Raw genomic sequence first — 19,235 nt, 5'->3', positions numbered from 1 at the left:
GACCGGTCCAAGGTAGCATATATTATTTCTCTGCTGGAAGGATCTGCCTTGGACTGGGTGTCTCCATTATGGGAACGTTCTGATTCACTGGTTTCCAATTACTCCGAATTCATCACGTCTTTTCGACGAATTTTTGACGAGCCCGGCAGGATGACCTCGGCCTCTTCTGACTTACTCCGCATCCGTCAAGGCTCCCGATCCGTGGGTCAGTATGTGGTTCATTTCCAAACCATTGCCTCTGAACTTCGTTGGAATAATGAGGCTCTGAGAGCTGCTTTCTGGAACGGTCTTTCTGATCGCCTGAAGGACGAGTTGGTCACTCGAGAGCTTCCGGGTTCTTTAGAGGAATTGATCTCCCTCTGTGTCAAGGTAGATCTCCGGATGCAGGAACGTGGAGGAGAACGTAGTCGATCGGATCGTTCTAGGTTCCGGCTTCCTCCTGCAAGGCAAGCGGTGGGTCCAAGTCCAGACGAACCCATGCAGATTAACCGATCCCGATTGTCCCCGGAGGAGCGGCAACGTCGTCATGAGGGTAAGCTCTGCCTGTACTGCGGAGCTGCGGGTCACTTCATCAAGTCCTGCAAATCCCGTCCGGGAAACGAGAAGCTTGTTCCGGAGGAGTCAAGTTGGGGGTTACGACCAAATCTTCTCCCACTTCGGACTGTTTGCTTCCTGTAACGTTAATCACCAAGGCCACTTCCAAGTCTTTTGAAGCCCTGTTGGACTCTGGAGCTGCAGGGAATTTCGTTTCTTCCCTCTGTGTTCAAAGCCTGAATTTGGAAGTACGGTCCATAGAACGGCCTATTTCCTTGACAGCCATTAATGGTACTAGGATATCCAAGGGTATCATAACAGAACGCACGGTTCCAGTTAAACTACAGGTCGGGGCTCTACATCAAGAATACTTGGAGTTCCTGGTGATCCCGGAAATGCATCACGATCTGGTTCTCGGAATACCTTGGCTCAAAAGTCACAATCCCCATATCGATTGGAAGACCGCACAGATTCGGTCTTGGGGTTCTTTTTGTCACGTTAACTGTCTCACCCCTGTTTGTCCGCTTCGTGTTTCTTCTAAGGCGGAGGAGGAACCTATTCCAGAGGCATACCAAGAATTTAGAGATGTGTTTTCGGAACAAGCAGCCGACCAGTTACCACCCCATAGAGCTTGGGACTGCCCCATTGACCTTATCCCTGGAAAAATGCTGCCTCGGGGTCGCATTTATCCTCTGTCTCTCCCAGAGACACAGGCTATGTCTGACTATATCAAAACCAATCTTCACAAGGGATTCATCCGCCCCTCTACTTCCCCGGCTGGAGCGGGCTTTTTCTTCGTGAAAAAAAAGGACGGAGGGTTAAGACCATGTATCGACTACCGCGGCTTAAATGATATTACCATCAAAAATAAATACCCCTTGCCTCTAATCACAGAGTTATTTGATAGAGTTCGTGGTGCCCATGTTTTTTCCAAGCTCGATTTGAGGGGGGCCTATAACCTTATACGCATCAGAGAGGGAGATGAATGGAAGACCGCCTTCAATACCCGGGATGGGCATTATGAGTACCTGGTGATGCCGTTCGGTCTTAGCAATGCTCCTGCTGTCTTCCAGGGATTCGTCAACGAAATATTCCGAGACATGTTATACCTAAGTGTCGTGGTGTATTTGGATGACATCCTGATTTTTTCAAAAGACCTTGCTGAACACAGATTACAAGTCAAAGAGGTACTCCGCCGTCTACGTGAGAATCATCTCTATGCCAAGATGTCCAAGTGTACCTTTGAAGTAACATCAATACCGTTCCTCGGTTATATTATCTCGGGGAAGGAGCTTCGCATGGATCCGGAGAAACTCTCTGCCATTCGGGACTGGGCACAGCCACTCTCCTTGAAAGCAATACAAAGGTTCCTGGGTTTTGCGAACTATTATAGAAAGTTCATTAGAGGTTTCTCCACCATTGTTGCACCCATTACCGCCCTAACGAGAAAGGGTTCCAACCCGGGGTTGTGGTCTCCCGAAGCCATAGAGGCCTTTTCCCACTTGAAATCAGCTTTTATGTCCGCTCCAGTACTCCAACAATCAAATTTCGAGGAACCTTTCTTCCTAGAAGTCGACGCACCCTCGGTCGGAGTTGGGGCCGTTCTCTCTCAGTATGCCTCAGATAAGAAATTACATCCGTGCGGCTTTCACTCTCGTAAATTCTCTCCAGCTGAATGGAATTACACTATTGGAGACCAGGAACTCTTGGTGATTAAATCTGCCTTGGAAGAGTGGAGATATCTCTTAGAGGGGGACAAACATGTGACTACCATTTACACTGATCACAAAAATTTGTTGTATATCAAAACCGCACAGTGTTTGAATCCTCGCCAAGCTAGATGGGCACTCTTCTTCACTAGATTTTCTTTCATTATCAAATACCGAGCCAGGACTTTCAATACCAAAGCGGATGCACTGTCCCGTTCACAAACTCCCACAGATGATGAGGATTCCTTTGAACGGAGTTTAATTCTAAATCCAATTTCTGTCTCTGCTGCCTCGACTACTCCAGGTCCTCTTCCTGGAAGAATGTCCGTACCGGTCAAATTCCGGTCGAGGATACTTCAGTGGGCCCATATCTCCAAATTCTCCGGTCATCCCGGCGCCCAGAAGATGTACAAGTTTCTGCAAAGATCTTACTGGTGGGACTCCATGAGGAAGGATGTACAGGATTACGTTAATTCCTGTCCCCAGTGTACACAGCATAAATCTCCCCGTTTACCTCCTGCTGGGTTGCTTCGTCCTCTGTCCATTCCTATGAAACCCTGGACTCATATTTCCATGGACTTCATCACTGACTTGCCCCATTCCAAGGGTTGCAACACCGTTTGGGTAATCGTCGACCGTTTTTCGAAGATGGCACACTTCGTTCCTTTGACTGGTCTACCAACAGCCCCGAAACTAGCTCTACTGTTCATCCAAGAACATTTTCGGTTGCATGGGTTGCCACAGGAAATGTGGTGATCGTGGGATACAGTTCACCGCAAGGTTTAGGAAAGCCCTCTGTTCGACTCTACAGATTAAACTTAAGTTTTCCTCCGCTTATCATCCCCAAACGAATGGACAAACGGAACGAGTCAATCAAGATCTAGAGACTTTCCTCCGTCTTTATCTCTCCCCTTCACAGGACAACTGGGTGGAGTTGTTACCTTGAGCAGAGTTTGCCCATAATCATTCGTTTCATTCTTCCACTGGTGAATCTCCATTTTTCATCAACTATGGGTTCCATCCAAGTGTTCCAGAATTACTAAGCCCTCCAATGGAAGAGGTTCCAGCCGTAACGTCCACTCTACTACACTTCAGACAAATTTGGAGTAAGGTTCATGCTAATCTTAAGAAGGTTTCAGTCCGCTACAAGTTCTTTGCGGATAAGAAACGGCGAGCCGCTCCACAATACAAGGTTGGCGACAGGGTATGGCTGTCCACACGTAATCTCCGGTTGAAGGTGCCCACCATGAAGTTTGCTCCAAGATTCATCGGTCCTTACCCTGTGCTACAAGTCCTGAATCCTGTGGTCTGCAAGCTGGGTTTACCTTCACACCTACGTATACCGAACGCCTTCCATGTTTCTCTTCTTCGTCCTCTCGTCCTTAATCGTTTCCATTCAAAGACCTCTAGCCCCACCTCAGTGGAGACTGAAACAGGAACAGACTTCGAGATCAAAAATATTCTAGACTCGCGTTACCTTCACAAGAATCTGCAATATCTGGTGGAATGGAAAGGATATGGTCCTGAGGAGAGAAGTTGGATAAAGGCTTCTGAGGTCTCGGCTCCTCGACTAGTCCGGATCTTCCATGCTAGACATCCTACGAAGCCGGGAAAGTGTCCAGGGGCCACTCCTAGAGGAGGGGGTACTGTCACGGCGCCGCGGTCTTCATACTTACCTCTCCGGGCGCGCTGGGTCTCCGTGCGGCCGTCCTCGCTGGCGGGTCCCCGGCGTCCGGCGCTCCGTCTAGCAGGCCTCCACGTCCGACGTCCTCGGGAGCTGCGGGTGACGTCATCGGCCCATCCTCCAATCAGGCCCTGGCGGGAAGTTTAAATTCAGACGCCGGGCAGTGCTCCGGCGCCTGAGTATCATCGTTCAACTGTACCTGTGATCTCCAGTGCTCCGTGCCTCCAGCACATCCGTGCCTCCAAGCACCTCCGTGCCTCCAGCACCTCCGTGCCTCCAAGCACCTCCGTGCCTCCAGCACCTCCGTACCTCCAAGCACCTCCGTGCCTACAAGCACCTCCGTGCCTACAAGCACCTCCGTGCCTCCAGCACATCCGTGCCTCCAGCACATCCGTGCCCGTCCTCCAATCAGGCCCTGGCGGGAAGTTTAAATTCAGACGCCGGGCAGTGCTCCGGCGCCTGAGTATCATCGTTCAACTGTACCTGTGATCTCCAGTGCTCCGTGCCTCCAGCACATCCGTGCCTCCAAGCACCTCCGTGCCTCCAGCACCTCCGTGCCTCCAAGCACCTCCGTGCCTCCAGCACCTCCGTGCCTCCAAGCACCTCCGTGCCTCCAGCACCTTCGTACCTCCGTGCCTCCAAGCACCTCCGTGCCTCCCAGCACCTTTGTGATTTACCAGCACCTGTCAAGTACTCTTTCAGGAGACCTTCAGCGTCCGCACGTGCCTCCTGTCCGCCGATCAGATCCTGCATGAGGAAGACTTACATCCGGCCATCTCTGCTGCGGCCCAGTTGCGGTTCCACTTCCCGGTCATCGGAAGAAACCCCGAGTCCACAACCTCCTCAAACCAGGTCAGTGATAGCATCCAGTTTTCTCAATTCTTCACCCTCGCCTTCATACCCTCCAGCAACCAGCCTTCAAAGCTCTTCAACCTTGCCATCGCATCATTCTACTAACTCGTCTTCACAATTCTTCAGTCTCGTCCTTATATCAACCTACGAACATCCTTCACAGTTATACAACCTCGGCTTCCTATCACTCAGTGACTCGCTTCCCAGCAGTTTCCCAGTCCTGACCTAATTCGCCCCAGAGCCCTGCAGTCTCATTCATATCTGTTGTCTTCAATAAATATATGAAAAGGAATTACCTTCATCCTACTTGTTTCCAGCACTCAGGGGCATCTGCTCCTTCGATTGGACTGAGTCCAACGGATCCACAAACACCACCTGCCCTGACAGGTAAGTCTTGATAAGCGAACGGCCCCTGCTGCAGCAGGTCCTCCCGAAGAGGAAGAGGCCTTGGCTCTTCTAGCAGTAGATCCAGAAGATCCACGTACCAAGCCCTCCTTGGCCAGTCCAGAGCAATGAGGAATGCCTGAACTCTTGTTCTCCTTATGAGTTTTAGAACTCTTGGAATGAGTGGAAGTGGAGAAAACACGTACAACGAGTGGAACACCCACGGAGTCACTAGGGCGTCCACCACCACGGCTTACGGGTCCCTCAACCTGGAACAATACCGTCGAAGCTTCTTGTTGAGACGAGAGGCCATCATGTCTATTTGAGGTACACCCCAAAGATCTGTTACCTCTGTGAAAACCTCCAGATGGAGTCCCCATTCTCCTGGATGGAGATCATGGCCCTCATTCCGAGTTGTTCGCTCGCTAGCCGCTTTTCGCAGCATTACACACGCTAAGCCGCCGCCCTCTGGGAGTGTATTTTAGCTTAGCAGAATTGCGAACGAAGTATTCGCAATATTGCGAAAAGATTTTTCTGTGCAGTTTCTGAGTAGCTTGAGACTTACTCTTCCAGTGCGATCAGTTCAGTGCTTGTCGTTCCTGGTTTGACGTCACAAACACACCCAGCGTTCGCCCAGACACTCCCCCGTTTCTCCAGCCACTCCCGCGTTTTTCCCAGAAACTGCAGCGTTTTTTCACACACACCCATAAAACGGCCAGTTTCCGCCGAGAAACACCCACTTCCTGTCAATCACACTCCGATCACCAGAACGAAGAAAAAACCTCGTAATGCCGTGAGTAAAATACCAATCTTCATAGCAAATTTACTTGGCGCAGTCACAGTGCGAACATTGCGCATGTGCAATTAGCGGAAAATCGCTGCGATGCGAAGAAAATTACCGAGCGAACAACTCGGAATGAGGGCCCATGTCTGCTGAGGAAGTCCACTTCCCAGTTGTCTACTCCCGGAATAAAGATTGCTGACAGCACCAACGCGTGTTTTTCTGCCCAGAGGATGATTCTTGTTACCTCTGACATTGCAGCTCTGCTCTTCGTTCCGCCATGTCAGTTTATGTAAGCTACTGTCGTTACATTGTCCGACTGCACTGGAATAGCCCGATCTCGCAGAAGATGGGCCACTTGGAGAAGACCGTTGTAGACGGCTCTTAGTTCCAGAATGTTTATTGGAAGGCCGGCTTCCAGACTTGACCACCTTCCTTGGAAGGTCTCCCCTCGAGTGACTGTGCCCCAGCCCCGGAGACTTGCATCCGTGGTTAGAAGGATCCAGTCCTTAATCCCAAACCTGCGGCCCTCCAGAAGGTGCGGTAATTGTAGCCAGCAGAGGAGTGAAATCCTGGCCTTTGGCGACAGACATATTCCCTGGTGCATGTGTAGATGAGATCCTGACCACTTGTACAGGAGATCCAGTTGGAAGGGCCGAGCATGAAACCTCCCATACTGCAGAGCCTCGTAAGAGGCCACCATCTTCCCCAGAAGGCGAATGCACTGATGAACCGACACCCGGGCTGGCTTCAGGACAACCCGGACCATTGTTTGTATCTCCAACGCTTTATCCTCTGGAAGAAACACCCTCTGCACTTCCGTGTCGAGGATCATTCCCAGAAAGGACAACCTCCTGGTTGGCTCCAAATGTGATTTTGGAAGATTCAGGATCCAACCGTGTTCCCTGAGTAGATGGGTCGTGAGAACAATGGATGGTAACAGCTTCTCCTTGGATGATGTCTTTATCAGTAGATCATCCAGATATGGAATTATGTTTACCCCCTGTCTGCGGAGAAGAACCATCATCTCCATCACCTTGGTGAATACCCTCGGTGCTGTGGAGAGGCCGAATGGCAGGGCCTGGAACTGAAAATGACTGTCTAACAGTGCGAATCGGAGAAAAGCCTGATGCGGCGGCCAAATCGGAATGTGGAGGTATGCATCCTTGATATTCATGGATACCAGGAATTCCCCCTCTTCCAGACCTGAGATCACCGCCCTCAGAGACTCCATTTTGAACTTGAACTGCCTCAGAAAAACTCCAGCAGAAAAACCAAATGGTTTCGGTACCACGACAAGGTTCGAATAGTAACCCTTGTTTTGCAAATGTGGTGGAACTGGTACAATGACTTGTGACTCCACCAACTTCTGGATGGCTTCCTGTAGGATAGCCCTGTCCACCAGCAAAGCTGGCAAGCCTGATTTGAAGAATTGGTGAGGAGGGAGATCTTGAAACTCCAGCCTGTACCCATGGGACACAATATTTGCACCCAGGGATCCAGGAAGGATGACACCCAGACGTGACTGAAATGACCCCACCAGCTCCACCTCCAGGACGCGCGGTCCACCGTCATGCTGAGGACTTTGGCGTACCTGGAGCAGGCTTCTGTTCCTGGGAACCCGCAGCAGCAGGTTTCTTGGATTTTGGCCGACCTCCTCTAAAGAAGGTGTTGGACGGCCTGGCCCTTTATGTTTTAGCAGCCCGAAAGGACTGTGATGCAGCTGAAGAAAATGGTTTCTTCGTAGCAGGTGCAGCTGAGGGAAGAAATGGTGACTTACCTGCTGTAGCCATGGAAAGCCACGCATCCAACGCTTCCCCAAAGAGAGCCTGACCTGTGTAGGGTAGGGTCTGCACACCTCTCCTGGATTCCTCGTCGGCAGACCACTGGCGCAGCCAAAGTCCTCTACGAGCTGAGACAGACATGGAAGATATCCCTGCAGCCATGGAACCCAGGTCTTTCATGGATTCCACCATAAATCCTGCAGAATCCTGAATGTTATGTAAAAACAATTCAACATCACTTTTATCCATTGTATCCAAATCCTCAAGTAACATACCTGACCACTTTACTATAGCTTTGGAAATCCATGCATAGGCAATGGTCGGACGTAGTATTGCCCCTGAAGCTGTGTATATGGATTTGAGCGTAGCGTCAATTTTGCGATCAGCCGGTTCTTTTAACGCGGTAGATCCTGGAACAGGTAAAACCACCATTTTTGAGAGTCTGGATACAGACGCGTCAACTATGGGAGGGTTTTCCCATTTTTTCCTATCCTCCTTAGGGAAAGGGAAAACAACCAGAACCTTCCTAGGGATCTGAATTTTTTTCTCTGGGTTTTCCCAGGCTTTCTCAAAAACAGCATTTAATTCCTTATGCTAGCCATACATCAGACCAACTTTTCTCCAACACTCCAAACTTCCAACCATCCAACTTGTCTGTTCAACTAAAACAGCGCCCCACACATCTCACCAACTTTTTACCAGTGCTCCACACATCTAACCAACTTTTCATCAGACCAACCAACCTTCCAACTTCTGTCCAACTTGTGATGTCACCGAAGTAGGCGGACAGTGCCTGCCTACAGTTCTTCAGTTTTGTTTTGTTTTTTAATTTCTAAACATGCAGAAGTGTCTTTTTTTCAGTGAAACTGGGCTTTTCTTTCACCACCATACATTTATTAGATTTACTTATTTTTATACTGAACTATGGATACCAGCATGGTTGGGCTGCCAAGGCAAATATATATATATATATATACATATATATATATAAGATGTAGATATTTGGCACTCCCAATGTAGTAAAATGTACAGCTTGCCTGGTGCCCTCTTTTTTGGAGGCACAAGTATTATTTATATATTTTTAAAAAGATTATTATTATTATATATATATATATATATATTTTTTAAATGGAATGGGAAAAACCCTAAAAAAATTGCGTGGGGCCCCCCCTCCAACGCATAACCAGCCTCGGGCTCTTCGAGCCGGTCCTGGTTCTAAAAATCCGGGGGAAAAACGGACAGGGGATACCCCGTATTTTTAAAACCAGCACCGGGCTCTGCGCCTGGTGCTGGTGCAAAAAATACGGGGGACAAAAAGAGTAGGGGTCCCCCATATTTTTTACACCAGCATCAGGCTCCACTAGCTGGACAGATAATGCCACAGCCGGGGGTCACTTTTATACAGTGCCCTGCGGCCATGGCATTAAATATCCAACTAGTCACCCCTGGCCGGGGTACCCTGGGGGAGTGGGGACCACTTCAATCAAGGGGTCCCCCCCCCAGCCACCCAAGGGCCAGGGGTGAAGCCCGAGGCTGTCCCCCCCATCCAAAGGCTGCGGATGGGGGGCTGATAGCCTTGAGAAAATTTAAAGAATATTGGCCCTCATTCCGAGTTGTTCGCTCGGTATTTTTCATCGCATCGCAGTGAAAATCCGCTTAGTACGCATGCGCAATGTTCGCACTGCGACTGCGCCAAGTAACTTTACTATGAAGAAAGTATTTTTACTCACGGCTTTTTCTTCGCTCCGGCGATCGTAATGTGATTGACAGGAAATGGGTGTTACTGGGCGGAAACACTGCGTTTCAGGGGCGTGTGGCTGAAAACGCTACCGTTTCCGGAAAAAACGCAGGAGTGGCCGGAGAAACGGTGGGAGTGCCTGGGCGAACGCTGGGTGTGTTTGTGACGTCAACCAGGAACGACAAGCACTGAAATGATCGCACAGGCAGAGTAAGTCTGGAGCTACTCTGAAACTGCTAAGTAGTTAGTAATCGCATTATTGCGAATACATCGGTCGCAATTTTAAGAAGCTAAGATTCACTCCCAGTAGGCGGCGGCTTAGCGTGTGTAACTCTGCTAAATTCGCCTTGCGACCGATCAACTCGGAATGAGGGCCCTTGTTTTTTCCAGTAGTACTACAAGTCCCAGCAAGCCTCCCCCGCAAGCTGGTACTTGGAGAACCACAAGTACCAGCATGCGGGAGAAAAACGGGCCCGCTGGTACCTGCAGTTCTAATGGAACAAAAATACCCAAATAAAAACAGGAGACACACACCGTGACAGTAAAACTTTATTTCACACATGTCGACACACACATACTTACCTATGTTGACACGAAGCAGTCGGTCCTCTTCTCCAAGTAGAATCCACGGGTACCTGAAAATAAAAGATAATTATACTCATCTGATCCAGCGTCCTTATACGTAATGCCACCCCTGTAGTAGTAGCATCCTTATACGTAATGTTCCCCCAGTAGTAGTACCGCCCTTATACATAATGCCCCCCCAGTAGTAGTAACATCCTTACATGTAATGCCCTCCCAGTAGTAGTAGCACCGTCCTTATACATAATTCCCCCCAGTAGTAAGAGTCCTTATACATAATGCCCCCCAGTAGTAAGAGTCCTTATACATAATGCCCCCCCAGTAGTAGCGTCCTTATATGTAATGCCCCCCCAGTATTAGTAGCCTCCTTATACATAATGCCCCCCCAGTAGTAGTAGCATCGTTATATGTAATGCCCCCCTGTAGTAGTAGCGTTCTTATACATAATGCCCCCCAGTAGTAGTAGTAGCATCGTTATATGTAATGCCCCCATGTAGTAGTAGCGTTCTTATACATAATGCCCCCCAGTAGTAGTAGCATTGTTATAGGTAATGCCCCCCCAGTAATAGTAGCGTCCTTATACATAATGCCCCCCCAGTAGTAGTATCGTTATATGTAATGCCCCCCCCCAGCAATAGTAGCGTCCTTATACGTAATGCCCCCCCTATAGTAGTAGCGTCCTTATACGTAATGCCCCTCCTATAGTAGTAGCGTCCTTGCATGTAATGGCCCCCCTAGCAGTGGCGTCCATAAAGCGCGCACACACAGACATACCTCACACACACACAATTCACACATATATACAGACACACACACACACACACACACACACACACACCCCACCTTGCACACACACACACACATCTCCACCATACACACACACACACTTCACATATATACAAACACACACACACACATATATACAAACACACACACACACACATATATACAAACACACACACACACACACACACACTCACTTCTCTCTCACCCTCCACTTACCAAGTCTGGCTGGCCGTCACTGCAAAGCTGTCTGGTCCCGTGTAGCTCCGCCCCTCTATTCCGTGTAGCTCCGCCCCCTCGTGCCGCCGTAGCTCCGCCCCCTTTTCAGACCCCGCACTGCACAGCCCGCTTTCACAGGTGATTGGGGGTGGGGGAGGGGGGCTTTTCATGCTGCCGGCACAGTAGGCGGACACTAGCAGGCAGTGTCCGCCTGCTTATCGTTCAGTTGGGGGGAAAGTTTCCCCTACACCTGAACGATTGGTTGGGAAAATCAAACAGGTTTGATTTTCCCAACTAGTTGGACAGACCGTTTCTGTCCGTTTTTCAGCGTGTGGGAGCAAACGGCTGGTAATCGTTTGCTCCCACACACTGCCACATTATCTTTCCAACCAGCCAACTAGTTGGCTGGTTGGAAAGATATCGTCCTGATGTATGGCCAGCTTTAGACGCAGGGAAGGTTAGTGAGGCTTTCTTATTGTCAGTGAAGTAAGCCTCCTCAACCTGCTCAGGTGTTGTATCAGCAATATTCAACACATCTCTAATGGCCTCGTGTCAGAATCGGTATCCGTGTCATCTTGCATAATCTGGGCAAGAGCATGTTTGTGGGAACATACATTGGGGAGCCCTGAGGTAACAGAACCGGACCAAACTGCCATAGAGTTCTGTAAAACCTGAGTTCCAGACTCATTCTGTGCAACCCTAGTAGAAATCTGAGAAATCATAGTTTTAATAGAGGCAAACCACTCAGGCTCCCTTGCTGGGACCTGTGCTAACACAGTGCAATCCTGATTACATGGAATGGGATCATCCTGAGAGGACATATCCTCTGCAGCATATGACACAGAGTTCCTGAACATAGCTTAATGGAGACCACACACACACACACACACACACACACACACACACACGGAAGGGCAGACAAGAGTTTCCCCCCTAAGAAAGGCAAGAGAGACACAGAGATTGGAGCCAACCCACACACAGCGCTAATAGATAGGGAGACCCCTAACCAGCGCTTACTGTGTACATTAATAGGTAGCACAGTACAGATATGCAGCCCCCCTTCTACAACCCCCTGGTACTGTAAAAGATAGCTGGAGTTGATTTGTAGGGACAGCTCTCACGGACAGCGCTTCTGCAGGCAGGAAAATGGCGCTGAACGCTGCTGGGTCCGCTCTGAGGAGAAGCTCTGCCCCCTTTCATGGCGCTGCTTCCCGCTCCTCTGAAGATTATACTGTCCTGAGAAAAGTGCTGGCAGCGATCCTGAGACCCTGAAAAGGCTTGGTGGTCAGTGTAGGGTGTAGGTGCTGGCTCAGGGCGCCCCTCACAGCGCCGCACCATGTACCGCTGAACCCCGGAGCGCAGTTAGTACTGCGCTCCATATCCTGTTGCCGCCATCTTCACACCGGCTCCCCGCTTGCCAGGGGGGCCGGTGACTAACTCGCCACTGATCTTCTGGCTCTGTAAGGGGGTGGCGGCATGCTGGTGGGGTGAGCGATCTCCTGTGGCGGGGAATGTTCGATCCCCTCAGGAGCTCAGTGTCCTGTCAGCGGAGATAGTGGCTCAGACCCCGCAGGGCGGACACTACTCCCCCCTTAGTCACTCGAAGCAGGGAGGCTGTTGTCAGCAGCCTCCCTGTGCCTAAACTCTAAATAAAATAATAAAACTAAAAGAACTCCTATGGAGCTCCCCTAGCTGTGACCGGCTCCTTCGGGCACATTTTCTAAACTGAGTCTGGTAGGAGGGGCATAGAGGGAGGAGCCAGCCCACACTCTCAAACTCTTAAAGTGCCAATGGCTCCTAGTGGACACGCCTATACCCCATGGTACTAATGTGGACCCCAGCATCCTCTAGGACGTAAGAGAAAAGTATTTCATTAAAGGAAACGAGGGAATTTGGCGTTAGTTGCTATGAGTTTTAATCAGGGTAGTTCTGCTGACTCACTAACAGGACTTTACTGAAAGGTGAATAAAAAAGGCTTGCAAAGCGGTGGTGGTCTTTGTGGCGGTGGGTTGTTATAGCAAAGACCTTTATTAAATAGTAATATATGTGCATATTACATAGTAGATTGGATACATAACATGTCGACATTGACTGTAGACACTCATCATATTCACACTGATGAAATGTCAACATGAATAGAATGTCGACAAAATGTTCTCAGTGGTCCAGCAATGAGTTACCTTGTTTGGCGAGTCCATTGGCTTCAGCGGTGTCTTCCACGTCTGGCAGTCAGTTTATAGTGAGTCCTGGCTGATTCTGCAACCCTTATCCTAACCCTCGTCCTTATGCCTATCCCTAACCTCCTCTCCTGCAGCCTAACCCTCCTATCCTGAAGCAACCTAACCCTAACCATCCGCTAGTGGCGCCAAGAGGGAAGATGAGGAGGTACACTTTACCTTAGCCCAGTCTTGTGGTGGTGCCCGGACTGGGTCACATGCTGAGTGCTGCTGGGGGAAGGGGGTGACGCACATAGGGGGTAATTCAGACCTCATCGCTAGGCTGCGTTTGCTCACAGCCTGCGATCAGGTCCGAACTGAGCATGCGTACGCATCACAATGCAAAGGCGCGTCGGACGACTGCACCGGGCATCTGTGCATAGCGACGGGATGGTGCGAAAAAACTGATCACGCGGGCGATCACAAGGAGATTGATAGGAAGAGGGCTTTTGTGGGTGGCAACTGATCGTTTTCAGGGAGTGTCTGGAAAAATGCAGGCATGTCCAAGCGTTTTCAGGGAGGGTGTCTGACGTCAAAGCTGGTCCCAGACAGGCTGAAGTGATTGCAGCGGCTGAGTAAGTCCTGGGCTGCGCAGAGACTGCACAAAATCAGTTTGTGCCGCTCTGCTACACATGCGTTCGCACACTTGCACAGCTAAAATACACTCTCCATGTAGATGGCGACTATCTGATCGCAGGACTGCAAAAATCGCTGACCAGCGATCAGGTCTGAATTACCCCCATAGTTACCCAGATTAGTTGCTGAGGGGGGCATTGTTCCCCTTTGCAGCTCATGGAGCAACCCTGTGCAGTATGCGGCTTCACCCGGTGCAGAACGCAGTGCTGTGCATAGTATTTTTTACATTTTTTTAGGGGATGTTGCCAGCCCTTTCCCAGATTTGAAAATGCCCCCAGTACCCGGGGCTGCTCTCGACAGCCCTGCCCTCTGCTCCTGTTATTTCACATGTCAACATTTAAACATTGAGATTGTGAATATGTAGATATTTTCCATTTCAGCAATGTCGACATAATGGGTGAGATTCAAATGATATATCACGCCCAATTTCCTTATTAAAATGATCTCCGTTATCGCGCATATTGTAATCAGGTTTAGCTGTGTAAAGGGTTGGGTGCCTCGCTACTCCGGGGGTAGCAAGCTGAAATAATGATACAACGTCCTGGAGGGCAGGAACAGAACGGGTGTGAAAGGGGGCGAAAAGAATTGAATCCCGCCCATTAACTACCGACATTGTAAATGTTGACATGACTACATCCTGAACATAATTGTGAAAGAGGAAAATAAGGTTAGAATTTCTGCACTTTATCACTTCCCTTGTACTGTAGAGATGAAACATTTTTTACTATTCACTCGTATTCTGAATGAATGACTGCACAGTATCACTTTTATGTATTCTTATTATATGTGCTTACTCTGCATGTTTCACCAGAGGATTCGCTGTGGTATGGCAACCAGTGGCGTCATGGGGCTGGCAGAACAGAGTGGAGCCATACAACATATTACTGCTGCACACTGCCCCTTGCCTCTGTTCTGGTGGTCCACCTTCTAAAAGGAACCCTGCAGTACCTCTGCACCACATGCTGTTACCATAAAAAAGCAATGAGGGTGTTTAGTTTAAACAGCGCAGATGACATACCCACCTTCACTCAGATGAGTGACCCATGTCCTTGACTACTGTATATACCCATTCACACCTGACGTCTTCACACATTTTTGTGTTTTGCTTGCCTCAAAAATGATTGTACTGCATGATAATGACTGTTTGTACACCCTAATAATTGCTGATTCAGTGTGCTCATTTGATGACAAATCCATACAATGTTTTAATATTCCTCAGTCTTTTATGCATACTTCCTTTCTTTTTCAGTTAAAACAGTTTCAATGTATTTCACTGGCACAATCTCTGATTAGCCCTTTGTGATGCTGTGACTTCCGGGTTTCGGCCCTGGGAGTCCCTCTGCGCATGTGTAGAGGGCTGCAGCGGCTGCTGAGGGTGCTGGGAGTCTTATGAAGAATGTGGAAAGAAGCCCATAGGCTTTTATAGGGTAACACCAGCAAAACCTGGCGTAACCCTCCACATTGAAGCCCTGGCGTCCTTGGCTTAGTACATATGCGTCCATTTTCCATAAGTACTGTCAGTCTGAAACTGGCTTTTAGCCGCAGTTTCCCATTAGTGTATCTTGCCCAGATATAGATGAAAAACTCAGACATTAAAAATATTTTTAGTAAACCTCCTCATCTGTCTGAAAGTCTTCTCTGTCTACTTAATGGTCTCTAACAAGATGGTGGCTACTACACCCAAAAAGTATAGATAGCACACATTACCTTATAGGATAATTACCTGTTACATAAGCTCCAAAAAAAACCCCAATATATTTCTTCCCTTTATGTTGCTTCACTGGAACTACCTCTCTCTGGCCACTAGAATAGTTGAAATTCTAACTCTTTTAAGCACCGCCCTATTAAAATTTGTTTATTCATAGAAACTTAGAGCAAAAATAGTAGTACAATTAGCTAAACACATTTTCTTTATGTTGTAGGAATGCAGGTAGCCGCAATGAGTTTGGCCAATCACAGATTTATTGCAGATCGGCCTTTCGTGTTCTTCATCAGACACAACCTGTCAGGTAAGTTGCTATTTACAAACAGATTTCCTCATTTTTAATATATATTTTTAAGAATGCCAAATTGATTTCTCACAAATATTTAAAATGCCCGCTCTAATATATATTGCAAACGCCAGGCGCATCTTATTACCATATACGATAAAAGTGCGCTGTACATCGCAAAAAACTGTATCCCATAAGAGAAAACAATACACCCACACATTATCTGAGTTCCAAAGCTCATTGATGTATATATTTGTTATTAAAAAGGATATGGATTCAATATATATTACAAAGTACAGTATACCTATAGTTACATGGTTACACTCACACAGTGAGCAGTTAGAACATACAATTACATACAGTTATATGCCATTACATACAGTTTCAGTTACATGCCAGCGATACAATTACCATTCCCTCCAATGCAGCTTATGTCTCCCTCTCTCTGTAAATTAATACAGGAACTGAACTGCCAGCAACTCCTCCATCATCATCTGAGACCAAAAAGCAAGTAGCTGACCTCCTGTGTGGTCAGCTTATGTCTCATCTAGTTTCTGGGGAAGGGGACTCATGATGAGTCACCAGTTCCTTTGTATATGGTAATCAGATTCAGCCTTGAAGACATCCAAAGGGCTGGCCTGAGTTTCCTGTTCACTGTAACATTCATTGTTCTAACAAAGTGATTTTAGCTTTTTTACATATAATCATAACTATTCGCTGCAATGTCCCACAACTTCATAACAAGTATCAAATTAATCTACACATTAAGCTGGTTGTTTTAATAGTAAATATGATAGGTCTATCTTGCTTCATTCAAATAATACACATTCATGACATTAATTCATTAGATAATTTTAAATCATCATGATGTCTGGCGCTTGATATTATTATAATTATGTACTGTATGAAATAAGTGTCGAATCCATCTCTGTGGCATGTCCGTGTAAATGCGTGTGTTACCATATATGGCTGCGCGTATTTGCAAGTATAGCGACTTAAATGTGTGTAGTTTGTATGTTCTCATCATGTCATATTTTTGACTTCGATAGTCCACCCTTTGGCAGTAAACAATAACTGCAATCAATAATTAACATAAGAAAAAATATTTCATACAATAATCGGTGACCTAGACACAAGTATGTATGCATTTCGCAAATCAGACACTTGACTATATTTGGGGAAGACAGGGAGGAGGACGAGACATCTTCTATATGTACTTGGCGGTCACGGGACCACTGATTGGGTGTGGGACAACATTCAACCTATAGAGTATGCTGGGACAGTGCTTTGGCCTATAATGTCTGATTTGCGACGAACATTTCACACATACATGTACCTACGTCTTTGTACACTGATGTTTGGATTCGATTGAGGTTCTGCTGGGTAGGTAAAGAAGACACAAACAAATCGTGACAGTGACATAAAATTTCATGATCTACATATTCCTATCATTTTCTGAACATTGTTTCCATTTCTGGAACGTATGCTAGGTCTGTTTAATCATTGAACAAGGGTTATAAGTAGTGTCCTTCCTAAATAACGTAAACCTTCGGAGTTCGGGGAGAGCCACTCATAAACCTTTCTTCCACATATATTAATGAGCTCTTTATCTGCAATGTGTGAATAGCCATTGTCTGACTGTTCCTGATTACCTCTGAACTCCATAACTACTAGACCTTTGATTTTTCTCTGATTTTAACAAACTGATCGGCTAATCCTGGGATCCTATAAGGAAATTACTCCTTCCTACAGAACCAGTTCCAGACCCACACTCGACTCCTCATAAAAAAAACCTCGCAAAAATAGAATATCCTGAAAGAAAATGTTTGTCAGCGGGAAAGAGAGAAAAGAGAAATAGAACGAAACAACTCTTGTTCATAACAAATCAATTACAATGACTGGTTTTTCTGCAGTCCTTTAGTACGCTCAGGTAGTGTTCAACAGTGCCGCCTCTCAGTCTTCACGGAACAGATTCTCTGGTGATACTTTTGCGATCTCTTTGCCTTGCTCTTTGAATACACAGTTCACTTGGAACACACAGTTCACTTTGCTCTCCGCCTTGCTCTTTGAACACACAGTTCACTTGGAACACACAGTTCACAAACTCGATGAATGTGAGCAATAAACTAGTTCTCTCTGGGTCAGCGACCTTCTTGCAGTGGGACGAGTGGACCCAAGTCTTTATTTCGGCGAACTTTAGTGCTGTCAACAAATCTTGGTATGGTCCTTCCCACCTGTCTATTAGGCAACCTGAGCGTAAGGGCAATCACACAGTCTCTTGGTTCATAATCAATACAGTTAGCATTTGGCATACCAGCAATCAACAGTTTCAAGTTCTTTTGTCAAGTTCTCAAATGCTGGCTTATCTCAACAAGGTACTGTACTGTCACCTCATTGGTGTATATCTGATCATTGTGCGGATCAATCATGATATGAGGTTGTCTTCCAAAAACAACCAAAAAAGACACAAATACCAAAACAAAAACAAATTTTGAAGAGGGTGATTCGTCGAGTGAAGATCTGGGAGTGGTTCCGAAGCTACATAATACTAGTGGCAGTATCTATGATCACAATAGTACAATTTCAAGCTTTGCTCCTACTTCTAGGGGTACCATTATCTACACATAAATTTCGGCGCAATTTTTCTTTGCGGTAAACACAGCAGCATCCGTGGCGGCAGGAAATGCCTCTACCCAGTTTGAGAAAACATCAGTGCACACCAATACATAACAATAATTCCTAAAGGGTGTTAACTGTACGAAGTCGATTTGTATTTCCTGAAAAGATCCGTCTGCAGGAGGGATATGGGATGGCTCTGTTGGTATTGCTTTACCAATATTCTTCCTCAAGCAAGTAAGACAGGTCATTGCTCTCTTACCTGCATGACAATAGAATCCTGGCGCACACCAGTAGGCTCTCATCAGCCTGCACCTACCCTCTTTGCCTAGATGAGTCAGACCGTGTGCCACCTCAGCTAGACTTGGAAGGTATGCTCTGGGGGCTACTGGCTTACCGTGTGCACCTGCCCACAGTCCTGAGGACTCCTGGCCATACCCCTTTGTCTTCCAGACTGCCTCTTCCTGCAGGGAACACACATTTTTGTATCTTAATTTAACAATCGTGTGTTTGCAATGTAGAGTACCATGAGCATAACTCAAAAAAGAAAAAAAAAAAAAGAAAATAGAAACATCTCTAGAGGAGAGAAAGAAGAAGAAAATGAAAAAGAAAATGTCAGGTTTGCCATTCACCAACAGGCATATCAGTGTCTATACAAAATTTCCCTTCACCAGTATTCCCATTCTCCACCCTTTGTGCATGACAAGGCACACTGCAGTAATACTG

General features: G+C 47.3%; 1 protein-coding gene across 1 annotated transcript in view; it reads left to right on the top strand.

Moving 5' to 3' along the window:
• SERPINI2 (serpin family I member 2) overlaps window positions 1-19,235 on the top strand; it is an 85,702-nt gene that overhangs the window by 43,245 nt on the left and 23,222 nt on the right. Inside the window, exon 9 of the mRNA XM_063919284.1 lies at window positions 15,825-15,911. Coding sequence (XP_063775354.1) covers window positions 15,825-15,911 — 87 coding nt within the window. The remainder of the gene's footprint in view (window positions 1-15,824; window positions 15,912-19,235) is intronic.

Source organism: Pseudophryne corroboree, chromosome 4 (genome assembly GCF_028390025.1).
Source record: "Pseudophryne corroboree isolate aPseCor3 chromosome 4, aPseCor3.hap2, whole genome shotgun sequence".
NCBI lineage: Eukaryota > Metazoa > Chordata > Amphibia > Anura > Myobatrachidae > Pseudophryne > Pseudophryne corroboree.
The sequence above is the reverse complement of the archived record's forward strand: the minus strand, read 5'-3'. Positions and strand labels throughout refer to the sequence as shown.